The 19,712-nt window shown below is 42.8% G+C and overlaps 1 protein-coding gene and 1 pseudogene across 1 annotated transcript; both read left to right on the top strand.

The window, feature by feature from the left end:
- Window positions 1-788: 788 nt before the first annotated feature.
- LOC121640292 lies at window positions 789-5,125 on the top strand (annotated as a pseudogene).
- Window positions 5,126-5,265: 140 nt separating this feature from the next.
- On the top strand, window positions 5,266-8,697 carry LOC121640293 (toll-like receptor 2). The gene is made up of 3 exons (XM_041986004.1): window positions 5,266-5,306; window positions 7,719-8,155; window positions 8,333-8,697. Exons 1-2 carry the CDS (start codon window positions 5,266-5,268, stop codon window positions 8,110-8,112), a joined length of 435 nt encoding a protein of 144 aa, XP_041841938.1. The 3' UTR covers window positions 8,113-8,155; window positions 8,333-8,697.
- Window positions 8,698-19,712: the final 11,015 nt, after the last annotated feature.

The following is a 19,712-nucleotide window of genomic DNA, read 5'->3' on the forward strand; positions in this document are numbered from 1 at the left end:
GACAAGTTTGTCCTAAAATCTCATTTCCCTGCAACTAAGACGCTTATCTTTTTAGATTACAGGGTACATGGACATCTGCTCCATGCTAACATGTATCAAATATGTGTTGGGGAGTCAGCTGAGTGATGACAGTATCTTTGGTTAAAGGACCCCTGACATATTTCACCATGTTTTCCGTCTTATCAGCAGGAATTATGGTGTGTAACAATGAGTGGTATTAAAATGATGTATACCTTTAACATCAATCTAAAGTCCACATGGAAATATTATTACTAATATTATTATTATTATTATTATTATTATTATTATTATTATTATTATTATTATTATTATTATGTCTAACTATTATTACATTTTAAAACTAATAAACTAAAATAAACAAAACAAAAGAAGAAGGGGACTTCTTTTCTATTCTACAGTCATCTAGCAGTCACTTTTATCCAAAACTTCTCTGACTAACTCGCTATAACGAACCCAAATCCCCCCCCCCCGGTGGCCTGATTTCCTGGAGACGGGCCTTAAATAAACAAAAGAAGAAGGGAACTTCTCTGACTATCTCGCTATAACCATGAACGGGCCTCATCATGGTTGTGAAAATGAGGCCCAGTCCAACACTGATTTTGTGGGGAGAACGGAAACTAAAAGCTAAAGCTATTACCGGAACTAAAATGACATGAGTTTGAACCTTAACGGTTAAGTGAAGCTGCATCACTTGTATGTGTCAAACACATAAATGTACAAAAACCATCTGTACACTGACTGAAAAGCAGCTAAGGGAGACACCTAACATGACCGTGTGGAAACTAATGGAAATTGAATTCGAGGTAAGTCAGTCTTTTTGGAGAAAAACAATACTTTCTAGCCATCTAATGTTAGCTAGTTTTAATGTTATTGATTATCTCGCTAACTAAAGTTAAACATTTAGCTTGCTAGTATTTCAGCTAGCCAGCTGGTAACCTTACAGTAGGCTTATCATTAGCCCCTAACTTTAGCCTGGTGCTTTGCCCTGAGTTCTGGCTTGTCGTGTGTGGTTGCTAGGGTTGGCAACTGTCCCGTATTAGCCGATACATCCCGTATATTTGTCTAAATTGGATTGTCCAAATCAAGCCATTCATAAATTAACGTTTGCACAGGTTAGGTAGTTAATAACATTATTAACCTTATCTTGGTTAGATGGAGAACATTTCTAACAACCTTGTTAGCTGTCTGAATGCCACTGCCCAGGCAGCTAACATTATAAAGAATTTGCTATAATAGCATCATGATTTAATTAGTCACTGTGTGCTAACGTTATGTCATTTTGCAGACAGTGAAGAGAAAGTCTTCCAAAGATATTGCCTCCTTCTTCTCTAAGAGACAGACAGTTACAGGAGAGCAGCACAGAGCAAATGCTAGTCAGCCAGAGAAAGAATCAGAGAGAATGACACTGTGGCTACAACTTAAGCCAACCGCAAATGTTTCCCTGACTTCTACGGACATCAGTTATACTAGATTTATTTCTCAGAACAATATCACAGAGTTGATTGAATCCTAGACCTTTTCTTGGAGTATAATATTACTGTCCTTGTGCTTCTTCCATAACTGTTATTTGTTTATTACTCCAGCTTCAGCTATAGTGTAATGTTGAGAGTGTAGTGCTGTGTTGACAAGAATTTCTCCTTTGGGGATGAATAGTAATAGTAAAAAATGATATCCTGATGTTGTAATCTGGGGGCTGTAGTAACACTCGGAGATTAAATCATCTTATAGAAACAGCAGGCTCTGTTTATTTGCATTTGATGAACAATATCTTTTACAGTAGAGGGCTCAGAACAGCTGGATCCCAACCAGCCCAGGCCTCCAGGTAGTGGACCTGCCCATGGACCAGCAGGTGAGGATGATGTTTTCCTGGTGGTAGAATTGAGGTTTAGCAGATCAGTTCTGAAAGAATGTCCTGTCATTATATGTTTTTATAATAATGACGGCTTTTCTCTGTTGTTCTGGACATGTCCCAGTCACGAGCAGATGGACCAAAACAACCATATCTAAAGGTTTACCCTTGGACCGTGTACAATGACAGGAGACGGGGCTTCAACTACGTGATTCTCCATTCATAAGTGGTTGGAGTATAATAATTTCCATGTTTACTGCTTATTGGTCACACAGATCCCTGAGTGAGTGAGTGAGTGAGTGAGTGAGTGAGTGAGTGAGTGAGTGAGTGAGTGAGTGAGTGAGTGAGTGAGTGAGTGAGTGAGTGAGTGAGTGAGTGGGTGGGTGGGTGAGTGAGTGAGTGAGTGAGTGAGTGAGCGAGCGAGTGAGTGAGTGAGTGAGTAAATTTTTGGCCTCTCCTTGCCATTTTGCCCCTGTAATTTTGTCTTTGGTCACAAATATCGATGAAATAAACACATGAGAATGTAAATAAATGCAAATTGATAATAAATGTGCAATCTAATGGAGAGAAGAGTCAGTGTGCTGATGTTCATTAAGGTTGTTTGAGCAGGTCAATGCTGTAGTTGCCATATACATTGAGAGGAACAAGTCTGTTCAGATATGCCCAAAATGTGCCTCCCAATATGCCATTATGGGATAATATAATATTATTATGTTACCCTGTATGGGATGCCCCCAGACCCCCGAGCTGAATTTGGTCCCCCACCCACACAAGCAAGGCTGTAATAAATGAATATAGCCTTCCCTATATGATGGCAGATAATTTCATTTAGTCTTTTTCTAGGAACACTTCTGATCAGAAGTTCTTATGTGCCATAAGCTCAAACTGACCCACTTCATGTTTTTGTTTAGCAGACTACATGGACTTGTGTAGTTACGCATCATAGACTTAATAACCTTTGGCCACCCTGCTATTTTCTCTGGCCACCATATGGCCACCCCTAAAAAGAATCTCTGTGGGCATCCCTGCTCAACCATACCTAGTTCAGGAAGCTGGGAGCTCTGCAGCAGCTCAACCTGCTCAACAACCCGTACAGGTGAGGAGTGAGACCTCTGAGCAGGAACACTCACAATGCAAAGTTTCAATGCAACTTCTTCTTCTTCTCCTCCTCCTCCTCCTCCTCCTTTTTCCCGGTCTCCTTCAGCCACCTGGGTTCTCCTCTGGTGTTTCAGAAGCTCGTCAGAATGAGGAACCTGGCGTTTGGAGGTCCGGCTCTGGAGGACCTGAGGAGAGGAGATCTGAGTGGAATCACCCAGCTGGAGGATTTCACTGTAAGGGCCAATAACGTGGCCAGGTGTGACCTGTGTTCAGTGTTTATCAGCTCTTCATAGTTTGCTTCCAGACTTTGTTGTGATCTTTTAACGTGGTCTTGAATAACAGTTCTCCAGCTTCTTAAAGATATTTTGACTTTTCTTTGGTCATTGGCTGCTTTTTTTCACTTTTCACTCACATACGAATCATTACAAAATACAAAAAAGCTCCTAACTGAAGACATGAACTAGTGTTGTGTCGACACATAACAGCTTATTAAATAACCAATATTAACCCTTTACTCTCCAAGCTTTTGTTTTTTTCTGTAGAACTACATGTAGAAGCTCAACCCTTTTAATCCCAGTCAACATGCAGACGTGAGAGCTGATTTAGTTCTTATGTTAGTTTTATTATGAGCACACCTGACATGTTTCAACCATAGTCTTCCGTCTTCATCAGAGGTGCCACTGGATGGTGTGTGACATACAAATCAGCTGATATTCATTGAGGCGATGCCGACCTGGAGATATGTCTCATCTGAACAACAGGTCGATACTGCCGCCTGCTGATGACATGATGCTGGAGGATGTTGCTCCACGTGTAGGAGAGCAGGAACGCCCCTTCATCCCTGTTCAAAGCTGTGTGGGTTAACTTTCTGTTCTCCACTGCTTCCATGATCCAAAGCTGGGGTCATTTGTGCTCCGTACAGTTGATTTTGGCCTTTTCCCAGTTCATGATGTGATCTTTGCATTTGCAGTGGTCTGTTATTGGCAGTTCTGTGTTTTCCTGGAGTGCCTGTGACCTTTATTGGATTATTATGCAGACAGGATGTTTCCAGCCTCAACTGTCAGATTTTGAGGTTAAATTATGTAAAATGAATGTATCAATGGTTATAGCAGCATAAAGGCTGACCAGAAGAAGAAAACTGAATTTATTACTAACAGAACTTTATAGAAATAACACACAAATCAACTGTGACCAAGGGATGCAGAGTCCCCATCACAGCAGACACACCGATCCACCTGTCGATCTCCTGCTCCATCCTTTCCTCACTCCTGGAGAAAACGCAGAGATTCTTGAACTCCTCCAGTCGGTGCAGGAGAATAAACTATCTACAGCAAGTGATCAGGGTCTGAACCAGGACCAGAGAGATGCATCTGGACCTTCAGTTGATCCATCTACTGTTGGCTGAAGCCTTGTCAGAAATGGTCTCCATGGAAACGTGGCTGTCAAGAAGCCAGAAAACGCTGACATATGTCACATGACATACTGAAGATCAGTATCAAAAGGTCTGATGGAGGGATTAATCCTCCTCAGAACCCTGACCTCAACAGGTCTGCTGGAGGGATGGATTTAACATTATTGAAGCAGTGTGTGACCATCTGGACAGAGAACGGAACAAAGGCAGAAACATCTAAAGAAGAGCTTTAGAAAGTAAAGAATCCTGGAGAACGTTCTGGAGACTGAAAGTTTGTCTAAGAAGGTTCAGACTGTGATGACGAATAAAGCTGTTCAGACCAAACATTCACTTTTGACTTCTTAGAGCTGAACAGACTCTGTTTTATATGTGTTATACTCAGTATTATAAAATAAATAAAAAAGGGTGGATCATGACTTTTGCACAGGATTGTATCTTATTGTATCTGTTGACCTAAAATATAAACCAAACAATTACCTCAAATGTTAAACATCTTCCTGCTTCCATCTCTCTCTTTTCCCTGCAGATGCGACTCTGGTACGCTGGCTGACATTTGGCCGCTGGGTCATGTCACTTTAAGCCTCCGTGGTCCTTTCATTAAAAATGTCACCTTGGCCTCAGCGATGCTCAGAGACATGTAATACCCTGAGACACCGCTCACTCTGAAAGACCTCCATCTGACTGGGAATGACTCTGTTCAGCTCTTCAGAGAGTCAGCCAGAAGGAGGATCAGGTCTGACTATTAACTCATAAAATCAAGCTCTGCACAAGTTTGCTAATTTCCCATTGATTTGAGTCAGGTGTGTTGCAGCAGGCAAAAACCTGCAGGACATTGGCCATCGAAGATCAGGATCCCTGAACCTAAAACCAGCTGCTAAAAAGCGACATGGTGACAAAACGGGCTGTTGTGCTGTCTGTGGCATTTTGGTAAGGCAAGACACACATTTCTTAAAAACCTTTAAAAGGGCATAATGCTTTTCCTTTGTAACCCCTTGAATTCAAGTATGAGGTTTAGTATTAAAATATTCTTTTCTGGAATATACACTACTATTACACCTGTACCTGGTCTAGAAATGACAGATTTTTGTGGATATTATTAACCTCAAAGTTAATCTTTTTCTGCGACATATTCTTCTTTTAGAAAGCCAGAAATCATGGCTAATCAATGAATGAATGAAAACGATGAAGCAAAAAAAAAAAAAAGTTCCAACACCTTTGTCATACAGTAGAAGCAAACAGAACACTACTGTCCAGAGTCTATTTCCCCGAAGTCTCCTTCCAGTGGGATGTGCCTGAAACACCTCAGTAGCATCCTTTACGTACAAATATTATTTGTGTGTACTCAGACATAGCAAACAGAGCAGTACGACAGTGTTTAGGTTTTTGTAATTCTAAAGACTTTAATCTGCATTAGTTGATTACATTTGCATCACACAGAAGGATTTGTTTTGGTCCTGAGTTGTAAACTTTGGTGTCTTTTCAGGTTGAGGTCTGAGTTTTTGATGAAGACCTCTGACTATGACTCAAAGGCCTTGTCATTGTTGACTCTACTCTCCCATCATCTTGGCTGGCCAGACAGATGTCACTGGATGGAACCTTATTTGTTTATGGACTTTGTGTTCAGTTGGATGTAAATGTCACATTGTCTGAGGTATTGTCCAAAGTCCCCTGTACAGAAATCCAGCTACTGTTGAGGTTTTTCAGCTCTTCTTCAATTGATGTCAATCTTGCAAACTGTTTTTTTAAGTAACCTTTTTAAGTCTCAATTTCTTGCGTGTGGACTCTTGTTAGGCCCGTGCTCCAAAGGCAGTTCGAAGGCTTATTGAAATGCAAGTGTTTATTTTATTTTTTTTTAATGGTGACATCTGTATTAGTTGCTCGAATCTAATTTTGGAACACTTTTTTTGTCATTTACCTGAATCCTAGCAACATATGACGCAGAACAAACTTTCACAAAACAATAAACAAGTTTCAAATGAACATTTTTAAGCATAGATTACATAATTTTACTATAGAAAACGACAAACACAGTAAGTAACCACCATCTGCACAATGACAATAATTGTGACTTGAAAACACATCAAGCATAGAAGTAAAGGAGAATAGGTATGTTAATCTGGGGTTTTGTTTTCAGTCTTTAATACAATGGTGCAGTTAAAAAATGTCATTTTTCTTCTTTTCATGACACAGTTTGCTTCTTTTTACTTGTAATATTCTGTTAGATTAGTTTAAGCTTTGTATAATAAGGCTTGAACAGTGCACAGTGTCAAACTCTTATTTAACAGAGTTTGACAGGATTGGCATAAATAATTCCAGTCAATATTTGAATCTTTGAATCTTGAATCTTGAAAAAATAAATTAATGCATAAATAAATTAAATAGTTGTCCATCACAAGTTTAACATAGTGAAGTCACCAGGCTTGAAATCCACCAGTCAGTTTCACCAAGAAGAAGTTAACAGTTAAAAAACAATTTACTTTTTTTCTCGGTTAAAAGCAATGAATCAAAAATGGAGGCTACAATAACAGTAGTAAAACCCACATCTTACCCCACTGTTTCTCAGTCCTGGTCTTCTAGACCCCCTGCCCTGCACGTTTGAGATGTTTCCAACTGCAACACACTTGATTCGGATTTAGTGAATTGCTGAAATGAGCCATTCATTTCACCTAGGTGTGTTAAAGTACAGAAACATCTAAAACATGCTGGGCAGGGGGACCCAAGGACCAGGAAAAAATAAAATAATATGTAACGTCTATGTTTTGACTTTGGTCAGAGAGACTAAGTTAAACCGTCACTTATTTTTATCTTTTACTGATTTTGCTTCCAGTTATTTTCTCTAATGTTCTCCATTGCACTTCAAATCAAACACACTGCAAATGTAACACAACTCGTACACTTTGACCACTTAGCAGAAAATATTTATTCAGATTTAGCGATGCATCAAAGCAAGTAACGCTTACTGTGGATCTTCTTTTCTTTTCAATTGAATAACTCAAAGAATTTTTGATTCCCCAAATGTAAAGCATCAACTATCTATAGACAGATGCAAGAAGCTTTTCAATGGCAGCATTAAACATTTAGTGACTGTTGATATCAGATGTTCTGCAGCCAAACTTCTATGATGAGTGCTGATAATTCTTAAAATACTTTATTTTACATACATGCATGTGCACTATAAAAGGATCATTAGAAGGAAAAAAAATTAATGCACTTTGTTCACGTTTGGTTTTTAAGAACTACCCAGAAGCAACCGGCTACCCTAGCTGCAGTTCTTGTGCTAGAATACAAAGAGAGGAAATAGGAGGATATATAATCTGCTTATTGTTAATTCTGCTACAGTGAAGCCGACTCTGGGAATCCACCATCCCCTCAGCCGTTGACTCTTTGTCTCCACAAGCGGGACTTCCTTCCTGGTCAATGGATCGTGGACAACATCATGAGCGCCATCGAACGCAGCCGCCGAACCGTGTTCGTGCTCTCTGAAAACTTTGTCCAGTCCGACTGGTGCCGCTACGAGCTGGACTTCTCACACTTCTGGCTCTTCGACGCTGGAGGCGATGCAGCCATCTTGATCCTTTTGGAGCCGCTGTCCAAGGACGACGTCCCAAAACGTTTCTGCAAACTGCGCAAACTCATGAGCTCCACCACCTACCTGGAGTGGCCTCAGGAGGAGGAGAGGAGGGAGGAGTTCTGGAGGAGTCTACACAACGCTCTGAGAGGAGAAGATAAGTGAGAGCAAAAGGAAAGAAAGGATCAAAAGGAAATGAGAGGAACAAGTTTGCCATTACTGAACACATTTATCGTTTTGTCCTCAATAAGTTGATGCATTAAATGGGTAATTTGAAGGTTGGTGTCTACCACTGCAGATCCAATTAGTTCATATTAACCCTTGAGGCACTTTTGGGGAACAAATGTGTTATTTTAATCTTATTTCATTTTTTTTTTATTCTCAGTATCTCCTTCAGATAGACCTGGAGTCGCAACAAATACTGAACCGCACCAGCAACTCAGAACTTTCATAAAATTTAATCTATAATGGTTTCACTTATGTACATTCCCATTCATAATGTGTGAAAGCTGTTTAAAACTTTTATTTTAAAGTGTCCATCTAATCCCTGGTGTCCCTTTTGGGTCTCTATAATTTTCTCTAGTGTGTGACTTTGAAGGCCCATTTATGCTCCCTTAACGTGCATAATAAGGTACGTGCTTTACATTGGTTTTATTTTTCTAACATGTCCACCAGAGGGCAGTGCAGAGTTCAGAGCTACAAGTTCCAACATCAGCTTCAGACAACAAACATAGAGACGATGAAAAAGGTCATGATAATGTAATGTATAATGAGACACAAAAGGAAGAATACAGTAGATGGCAGTGGTCTGTATGACCATTAAAAACACTGTAGTTCCTTCTTCTTGTTTGTTCCTTTTGCTGGTACATGTTGGCTATACAGCTCACCACTGCCCCACAGTTTCCAAGGGAAATACTCTGTTTTCTTCATCAGGGTACACATCTGCAAAGGCCCTAAAATGGACCAAATTACGCACATAAAGAACGGAGGAGACCGACGAAATGCTTCGTTTTCATCATTGCCGTAGAGCATAAATGTACTTTTGTGTGAAAGTATGTTTTTCAAACTGATGATAACTTGACATTGAACCAAACATAATACTTCATGAACATGACCTGAGGGGTATTGCACGAAACCAGAATAAAGAAATCCAGGATAATTAAGCAAGCCCAGCTTGACCTAGCTTGCGCGGTCTATCCTGGCTTAATTGGTTGCACATTTGCTGAGCCAGGATGAGAAGGTGCGGCTAGGTTAAGCCAGGTGAAGATAGTTGGGATAAGTGCGTGTGCACGGCATACTGAAGCAGACCTCGCGATCGCTCACAGAATCACCGATGGGGAAATGGATAAAAGTCGCGCGTCCTACGTCACGGCCGCTGAACAACAGCTCCTGACGGAGTTCTCTGACGAAGTTAAGGCTATTATAAGAAAAAAAGGCAATACCAATGCCATAAGTAAAGAACGCGAGAGAGCCTGGCAGACAATAGCCGACCGGCTCAATGCGTAAGTGGTCAAAAACTGTACAATTAATAAACAGTGTTCCACTGGAACTGTCATAATTAGGCTACAATTAAAGGATTACTTTTCAAATCCACTAACTGTTGTATACTTTAAGGGTGACAAGCAGGTGCATGTTACTCAGGAAATGTAGAGTATGATTAGGTGCAAACAATTATCCACAATGTGTCATTTAATCTATTTTCCTCATGTAACGTTTTTATCTATTTTATCTTTCTGTCCTTCATAAAGAACAAAACTGTCTGGCCATAAAATGACCTGGCAGCAAGAAAAAATGAAATATAAGAGCATTTTGCAGGCTGGTAAGTGACTCCAAAGTAGATAACTGTGAACAAATGAGGTGAATAGATGAGGTGTCTGCTGACATGTTCAATGTCTGTATGATTGTAGCAGTTAAAAAAAGGCCTACAGAACTGGCACAGGGGGCGGCCCACCAAGCCAGGATGTGACTCCAGCAGAGGAACTGGCCTCCATTTAAATAAAGGGAGGCCAGTGATGGAGGGGATCCAGGGAGGGACAATAACTAACTCTGTCCCAGCCACAGAAACTGTCCGCTTCATACAGGGTACATCACGTACTGCAATTCTACTGCACATGGAACACAGTCAAATATAATATAGTGTCTGACTTTGGATAACCTTGCAGTGTCTGGGAACATAATTACACTTTTGGAGCCACCAGAAGATGATCCGGTAAGTACAGTGTCTCGAAATCACAGGCTTGGTATGTTCTGTGAAATCTTAATCCAAGTCCTCTCGCTGCATGTATACGGCAGGGGGAAGGCACATCTGCAGCTGCAGAATGCACGTCTGCAGATGAGGAGACTGTGTCAGTGGAGTCCAGAAGGCTTGAGGCATGTCAGTTTTATGGGATTGGCCTGCTTATTTATTCCATGAAGGATATGAAGTCAGTGATGTGGTGCTAATAGAAAATGTGTAACAGGACCCGGATGCTGCACAGTCTCCTAAGCAGCCTGGTAACATTGTGAGTATTGGCTAAAGTACATCTACGTTATGCACAAATCCTGCTGTGCTAATTGACATTTCCTTTACAGGCCTCACAAACTGTCAGAACACTTTATGCAAAGCACCTGGAGAGACAGATAGAGCTGGCAGATGTTAAAATCAGACTCAAAAAGAGAAAACTCCAAGAAATAGAGCTGGATCTAGAGATTAAACGCTGGACACTTAGAAAACTGGACCTGGAAATCCAGAAACTAGAAAGAGAAGTTAGTGTTTCAATGCACACAGTAACCATATCTGCAATACAGTGTTTTAATCCTTGTTATTTTTGCTGTCGTAGGATCCAAGCAACCAAGACAAATGACTGCTTAATAAAAAAAAAAGAACTAAAACATTGGTGTCCGTCCTCTTTTCATGAATGTAAAAGAATTTCAAAGAACCACCAGTGCTAAACAAAATGCTCACACAGGAAAAGATCTTTTATTAAATAAAGGGGCTTAATCCAAAAATTAAGTGAAGAAACTTGCTATATATTGCTCCCTGACAAGTCTGCCATTAATGTTGTCCGGGAAGATGGGAGCATTTTCCCAGTCAACATCAACAGCCACTCGGGGGGGGGGGGGGGTCTCTCCTTTCTTAGGCCTGCAATGTTATGCAGTACTACGCATTGTAACGGGAAGAGCGTGTTGTGGTACAGGAATTAGCTCAGTTAGCCGGATAAAGCTGCCACAAAGTTGACAAACTCACAGCGACACTGGTACTGAAGATTCCACAGTGCGTGCTCTTTAATAAAAGGACATTCGTCAACCATATAAAGCCCGGTTGGACGGCTACTGTCTCATCATACATAAATAAAACAGCGCCACACAACACGTCCGTCACAACAAATGGGAAAAAGAAAGGAAAAGAGCCGAGCTCCCTAAAATGTCCGTCTGCAGTCCAAGCGTTCGCAAGACGATCTCCTGTCTTCTCGAAGTATCTTGATGATGTCATCATTAGAAGACGACCAAGAGAAGTCTTAAAGGGCCATTCCACAATTACAACTGTTACATTACCCCCCTGGTGAAAAAAGGCTGTCCCCAGCCGCACACAACAAGGGAACAGACTAATCACTAAGTGTTTCCATACATGGTCAAACATCTTAAGACCTTTTAGCCAAACAGGGTGAATGACAGCATAATATTGAAACATCTGGCATACATGACAGAGTCCCATACAGTGGAATGACTAACTAAAATGCACAAAAAAATGCAAAAAAATGAAAATTCACAGATACACACATTCGACATGAAATCTCCATTTTCTGTAAATTGCTTTTTCCAAAGAATTTTTTCCTTCTACAGTATAACAGTCGAAATAACTTTACAACAAAACCAACAAAAAGATGTTTCAACATGACATGAACTGTGCAGAAAATTTAAACCACTGGCACATTTTACAATAAGCCAAAAGTGATAAACATCTTAACATCACTAGAAGTCAAGTCTGTTCGTGTGATGAGGGTTAGTCCACCTATTGACTGACCAACCAGCCGTAACTCTGGGCGCATGTCTCTGTCTGAGGTTATAAACATTAGTCTGATTATGTGTCTCATCAGCCGAAAATGAGTCCCTCCTGGCAGGGTTCTGAATCCTGTCATCACTTTCACATGTAGGGCTCTGGGCAGAAAAACAAAGGTCAGGGACAGTGTCGGCGATGTGTTTAGGAGAGGGCAATGTGTCTGAAACATTCGTATTATCCACTCCCTCCAAGTCTGAACAGTTCGAGTCCCGACTCACCAGAGTGGGAAAAGATTCCCTGTCCTCCAAAGCATCATCTTGTGTTGTGTGTGGTATGTGCCTAGCACGCTTGATGTTTGAAGCTGTGTTCCAAGTATAGAACGGTAGCATGTTTGCCACATGGAAAACTCCAACCTCTTCTCCTGTGTCTACCCTTGTAAGGCAATAGTTAACACTAGATGCCTTTCGAGAAATACAGTAGGGACCCGTGTAAAGCGGAGCTAGTTTAGCTGTGAAATTAGCTTGCGCGTCTGATCTGGGATGGGATCTTACTCTGACAAGATCTCCAATGTTGTAAGAGATGTCACGACGTCTCAAATCATAGTAATGTTTTTGACGCTTGTGGCTGTCAGAGAGTACCGCACGTGCATGCTCATGAGCTTCCTGAAGGGAAACTTTCAAGCTTTCTGTATAGGGAATGTTTGGCTCATCCACTCCATTCACAGAAGGCAGAGTGATGAGATCAAGAGGAGTCTCTAGCTCACGACCATACAGCATCATAGATGGGCTGAGACCTGTGCTCTCATGAGGAGCTGTCCTTAAAGCGAAACAAATCTGGGGAATGAATTTATCCCAGGAAGTGTGCTTGTCGTTCACATAAGCTCTTATGGCTGTCTTCAATGTGCGATTAACGCGTTCAGTGGCATTAGTCTGAGGGTGATATGCAGTAGTCAGTCTGTGGTCCGTTCCCAGTACTGAAACAACATGTTCAAACAACTCACTGACAAAAGGTGTCCCCCTATCAGAAATGAGGTGGGAGGGTGAACCGTGACGGGCAAAAATGTCACTTACAAACTTTTTAGCAGCGACTAGAGCTGTAGCTTCCCTAACTGCACTCACTTCAACCCACTTGGAAAAGTAGTCTACAAACACAAGGATGTAGGCATTTCCATTCGTCGTACGAGGGAGTGGACCAATGTAATCCACACCTATGTACTCCCAAGGTCTTTGTGGTTCAATGGGGATCATGAGGCCAGCTTTTTTTCTTTGGCTAGGCTTCGTGGTTTGGCAAGCAATACAAGAGACCACGTACGTTTTCACGTCTGCGGACATTTGTGGCCAAAAGAATCTGAGCCTTAGGCGCGCCAAAGTTTTTGCAACACCCAAGTGACCAGCTGTGGGATGATCATGGTAATACTGAAGTAAGGAACCGCGCATGGCAGTTGGAGCAAAGAGTTTCAACTGTTTTAGTGGGTGTAGGCCACATTTTGTTTTTGGGTCATTGAAATAGAGGAGGCCATCCTGAATAGTGTATTGGCTGAGACTCTGGTTCTCACCAGTACTGTGTTCGCCTCCCTCTAACTGACGGACCAACATGCCCGTGACCGGGTCGTCAAGTTGCAGCTGGCGGATCTGGGGCCGATCTGTAAATGTCACAGAGGGCAAGGCGCGAAGATCCAGGCTACCAAGCACGGCATAAGGCGGCAAAAGGTCCATGGGCATGTCCACCTCCGGGAGGGGGTTACGTGAAAAGGCATCGGGCACCTTGTTACGTTCACCCGGTTTGTGAACCACATTAAAGTCAAAATCTTGCAGACGGAGCGACCAGCGAGCCAGTCTGCCAGTTGGGTTGGGGCGTGACATCAGCCATTTAAGACTGCTGTGATCCGTGAAAATGGTCACATGAAGCCCTTCAACATAAGGTCTGAAATGTTCCAAGGCCCACATAACTGCAAGACACTCCTTCTCTGGAGTGGAGTAGGGTTTTTCTGATTTGTGCAGAGCACGGCTAGCATACGCCACTGCCACATCTCTTCCGTCATCGTCCCTCTGCATTAAAGCAGCTCCAAGCCCAGCATCACATGCATCTGTGTGAATGAAGAATGGGCGCCCAAAGTCTGGGAATCTGAGGACAGGGGCCGAGGTGATGGCTGTCTTAAGGAGGGCCATGGCTGTGTGACACTTGCTGTCCCAGCTGAACACGGCTTCTTTTTTTGTTAGGGCAAAAAGTGGCTCAGCGATCCGCGCATAACCTTGCACAAACCGACGGTAGTAACCTGTCAAGCCGAGAAATTGCCTGACCTGTTTCACCGAAGTTGGGGTCGCAAACTCCAACACTGCTCTCACTTTTTCCGGATCAGGATGGATGCCTGATGTGGAAACACGGTAACCAAGAAAGGTAAGGTCGCTGAGGCAGAACTGACATTTGTTCAGTTTCAAAGAGAGACCCGCTGACTGAAGCCTGTCCAGGACCTCTTTCAGATCCACCAGGTGCTGTTCAAAAGTAGGAGAGGCTACAACAATATCATCAAGATAGACGGCACAAGATTTATAGATGAGACCAGCTAAAACGTTGTTCATGAGCCTCTGGAATGTCGCCGGAGCGTTGCAAAGCCCAAAGGGAAGAACCTTGAACTGAAAGAGACCACAATGTGTGATAAAAGCGGTCATTGGTTTAGACTCCTCTGCAATGGGAACCTGCCAGTAACCCCTTGCTAGGTCTAAAGTCGTGATAAATTTCCCCCTGGACAGGAAATCCAAAGAGTCGTCCACACGTGGCAGTGGGTAAGAGTCTTTTACAGTTAACTGATTTAGACCACGAAAGTCAACACAGAATCGCGGTTCACGTGGGGGATTGGTAACGATGACTACCGGAGCAGCCCACGGTCCTGATGCCGGTTCAATGATCTCTTCGTTTAGCATATTCTGCACTTGTTCCTCAATGATCCTTTTTTTCACAGGTGAGGTGCGGTAGGGTGGGAGATTAATGGGTCTGGCATTTCCAACGGTGATAACATGTTCCGCCTTGCTAGTACGTCCAACGTGGCCATCAAATAGATTGCTGTAGGTTTCAAGAAGCTTTAGCATTTCTGCCTTTTGAGCAGTGTCTAAGTTAGCACTATCAACTTTATCGTGAAGTGACGTCTTTGAAGCGTCCTGTAGCGTCATTGCACCGCATTCGAAGTCCGCTGCCTCTAAACCACCATCATCAAAATCATCAAGACAGGGTGATTTTTCATCAATGGCCACCGTTCTGGTCGGCACATGAATAGTCAGAGAGGTGCGCATCATGAAGTCCATTCCAAGGACTAAAGGAGAAGAAAGTTCACGGATTACTACAAACCTCTGATAAACTTTTTTTTTCATAAATCCTATGGTTAACCACACAGTCCCTAGTGGGTCACAAGCTGTGCTGTTTGCAAGCTTAATAGGCGGGGCTGTCCATTGGTTCTGTAAAGGCTGATTCTGGGTCCATTCAGGCACTAAGTCTGCATTTACTGCAGAGAGAGAGGCTCCTGTGTCAAGCGTAGCCTCTAAAACTGCTCCTTTAAAGTTCACCTTAACTTTGAATGGGGTGTTCCATGAAGATTGTGAAGTGTCATCCTCCACATGATTAAGTGTGGCCTGGTCACATGAGGTTTGTGGTAATGAGGGAGGCAAAGTTATTGTCTGGGGGGAGGGTTGCCTCTGTAAAACGACCTCCCCCCTTGTGAGTTTCCCTGTTTCCTCCTACCTAGTTGCATCTCATTCATAGAGGTGCCACTATCTGTTCCAGAAGGGACCGGACCAGGAGTTTGGTGCGACCCAGGCACCTGAAGCGGTTCGTTTGGGGCCTGAGGGTGATGAGAACCCTGATAGTTTGTGGAGCAATTAGGGCAGGTGCGAGATGTGAAACCTGGCATTGAGCATTTGAAGCAGTAGGGTCCCCCTTCAGTTCTACCTTTCGGGTGAAGACCGGGCGGATGAGAGGTATTTGGACCAAGGACAGCGTGAAGCTCATGAGCTCGCAGCAGCAGTTCAATGATAGATTTAACACGAGCGCCATATAATGCTACTCTGAACTTCTCTAGTGTATGTTTACAAATTAGTTCAATTTGGTCTTGCTCTGAAGGCGGGTTTCTCAGCCGTTTGAACTCGTTGAGTAAATGGGCAACGAAAGTAGGGAGGGGCTCTTCTGGGCCCTGTCTACGGTCAAGGATACCTCTTAAAATGCGTTCCTGATTGTCAACAGGTAGAAAGACCGTTCTAAAGAGTTCACAAAACTCTGCCCAAGTGGCAATGTGAGATTTGAGCACACTGAACCATTTTCTAGGCTCCTTACCCAGAAAGCGTGGCAACTCGCTGAGTATTTGAGTGTCAGATAAAACTAGAGAGGACTGGTAAGTATTGACTAGCTGTAGCCATTCTTCTGGATGGATGACTCCATCATTTGTGAAGACTGGCGGTTCTAGTTTAGCTTGGTGCAGCGCCGCCGCAAGGACTCTAGTTGTGTTGACTAAGTCAACTGGATCAGACTGGAGGTGGGACTCAGGTTTCAGGGTCTGAGTGGAATAAGGGGTCCCAGTCTGTATATAATTTGGCCTTTCATTGTAAAGATCTGTCATATAGGGCGTTGAAGAAGCAGCTGGGAAAGGGGGGGCAGAATGACAGGGGGGGCCTGAGTCACCTGAATTAGTCTGGTTAGACCAGCGTTTCAAAATGTCTTTTTGAAGGTCAAGTGAGTCGTGGAGGCATTGTTGAAGCATTTCAACCTCTGCTTGTAAGCTCTGCACTTTATGTTCCAGGTTAGCAGGAGTCTGTCTTCAGACATTTAAACCATGTAAACCAAAATCATCAAAAGGGTCGTTGAAGTCAGGATGAGTGGCCATAATGACTAGTTATTTAGCTGAAATATCCTCAAAAATATCAGTAAGTAGAAAAAGTTGAGTAAACTCACAGGAATGTGTAGCCACTGTTAAAGATGATTGGTTCACCTTACAAATTCCCCACAGGAGTGAGAGAGAAAGTTTCAAAACATGGGCCACATACTTTACACAGTGGTAGTAACTAACAAAAACAGCAGAAAATTAGCCCAACCAGTACTATGGCATTTCTCACATATTTGAATCAAAATTGTTCAACTTCAATAGAAATAAATGCAAAAGATTAAGTAAACAGGATATGTCACAGTTATTATTCACCTTAGTTCGTTTTCTATGGCCTTTCACTAATGTGTCCTTTTTTTTTTTTTTTTTTCAAAAATCCTCACTTACTTGGCGAAAGAGACCATACCAGAAACAATGGCGTGAGAAGATGGCGGTCCGGTGAATGCGAGTGCAGCCGCGTGGCGATGAAGAGGAGAGAAAGAGAGGCCGAATCCAAGCTGCCGCTCAGCAAGCTCAAAACCCAGGTTAAACTGAAGATATCTGCCGTGTAGACGGTAAAATAAACGAAGAAGATGGTTTGGTGGTGTAGAACTCCAACAGGAATCCGTGTTTTTCCTACTGTCGGCAGATCCGATTGTGTGTGTTCCAGCGGTGATCAGAGGACTCCGACCTGTAGTCAGCTAGCATGTAGCGCCACGTGCAGGGCGAAAAGCTCTCGTCCTCCCGACTGGTTTGTGCTGGAATATTCTCCCGAAAACTTGCCGTCACCACACGGGGAAGAGAAGGTCCAAAAAAACGTTCCAACGCCAATTTGTAATGGCGCAGTGAGGGTCCGAGGAAAAATAATGTTCGGGCGCCAATTTGTAATGGCGAGCCGAAGGTCCAAGGAAAAAATAATGTTCGGGCGCCAATTTGTAATGGCGAGCCGAAGGTCCAAGGAAAAAATAATGTTCGGGCGCCAATTTGTAACGGGAAGAGCGTGTTGTGGTACAGGAATTAGCTCAGTTAGCCGGATAAAGCTGCCACAAAGTTGACAAACTCACAGCGACACTGGTACTGAAGATTCCACAGTGCGTGCTCTTTAATAAAAGGACATTCGTCAACCATATAAAGCCCGGTTGGACGGCTACTGTCTCATCATACATAAATAAAACAGCGCCACACAACACGTCCGTCACAACAAATGGGAAAAAGAAAGGAAAAGAGCCGAGCTCCCTAAAATGTCCGTCTGCAGTCCAAGCGTTCGCAAGACGATCTCCTGTCTTCTCGAAGTATCTTGATGATGTCATCATTAGAAGACGACCAAGAGAAGTCTTAAAGGGCCATTCCACAATTACAACTGTTACAGCATGCAGCAATAACATCACAGGCTCTGTCCGGGGAAATCCTCAGGTGGTGCAGGCACTGAAACCGAGATTTCAGAAGGCCGAAGGTCATCTCGATTCGAGCCCTTGTCTTGGTGTGTGCATGGTTGTAGGCCTGCTGTGGTGGGGTTTGGAGATCTGCAAGGGGAGTCAAGAGGAATGACTCACAGGCGTATCCTTTGTCTCCCAGCAGCACACCAGAGAATTCACCTGATAATACAAAATATAATTTAGAAAACAGAGTTACACACACAATGTCCAAGGTGCTTACAGTACAAATGTGTGGGCTACCTTGTGAAAGTCTCTCATAAATTGGACTAGCCCGAAAGACTCTAGAGTCATGCACTGAGCCAGGCCACTTTGCCTCTAAATTGCTCACAAGGCAGTCAGCATCACAGATCATCTGAAATATTTAGTTGTAGCCTATTAAGGTCATTAAATGCACAGAACAGATTCATGTAGGTCATAACCACAAATCACTCTTACCTGAACATTGATGCTGTGGAAGGATTTCCTGTTAATGTAATCTCCCTCATGTTCACCTGAGGGGCGTCTGATTCTTATGTGTGTGCAATCCACTGCCCCAATGATGTTAGGGAAAGCTGTAACAAAAAATAGTGAGTATCCAACTGTGACAGATATACTTAGAAACTAATGGGTGCACATTAAAATTGAGGTTACCTGCAATCTTGTAAAACTCCTCCTTGATGTAGAGGGGTCTTCTGTGGCCAGGGAAGGTGATGAATATATTGCTGAATGATTTCAGCGCCAGACAAACGCATCTGATTGTCCGGCAAATGGTTCCTTTATTGAGGTTCTCTGCATCCCCAACAGAATAAAGGAAGCTCCCACTCGCAAGCCATCTCAATGTGACACAGATCATCTGTGGTACAGTGAGGGCATGGCTTCGCGCTGTCTGGTGCTGTATTTTTGGACTCAGCAGCCTACATAAATATCTTAGTCCATCACCCGAAAATCTGTATCTTTCAATGACATAGTCATCACCAAAGGCCAGGGGATCTGACCTGTCCCTGAAGACTCGTTCACGTCTGAATGCTCTTCTGAGGATGCGGGCTTCCTCGTCCAGCACATCCTCATCCAAAAAAGGCAAGCCATTATGAAGAGGGAACAGTTTAAGGGGAGTTGGACCTGAATATTCTACATTGCCCTCGTCACGGATTTCTTTGAATACACCTTTGTAACCTCATCCGTTGTGTTTTGTAATCTCATTTAATGCAATAAAACACATATTTATAAAACCTCTGACAGCAATTTGACGAGCAGTCTTCGTTAGCATAGCAATATAACACTTGGCCTGATGAAATCATGCACTCATGACCAAGTTGATATTGTGTGATGAAATCGTGATCCTGTATTTAAATAAAATGACTAAAAAAAAAATTTATATGCACTGCACTAGCACTACACGACAGCACCTGGGTCCAACTGGACTCAAAAGCGGTCTAACACTTAATTATGACGTCCCATCTTGTTTGAATTCATGCTTGTGTTGTTCTTACTCTCAAATGTAAGTCGCTTTGGATAAAAGCGTCTGATA

The sequence above is a fragment of the Melanotaenia boesemani genome, chromosome 5 (assembly GCF_017639745.1).
Source record: "Melanotaenia boesemani isolate fMelBoe1 chromosome 5, fMelBoe1.pri, whole genome shotgun sequence".
NCBI lineage: Eukaryota > Metazoa > Chordata > Actinopteri > Atheriniformes > Melanotaeniidae > Melanotaenia > Melanotaenia boesemani.

Excerpts from the sequence above, each read along its gene's own strand:
- LOC121640293 (XM_041986004.1), top strand. The coding sequence starts at position 5,266 with ATGGTGACAAAACGGGCTGTTGTGCTGTCTGTGGCATTTTG. Across the intron at positions 5,307-7,718 it reads GTGCTGTCTGTGGCATTTTG|TGAAGCCGACTCTGGGAATC; the intron begins GTAAGGCAAGAC and ends ATTCTGCTACAG.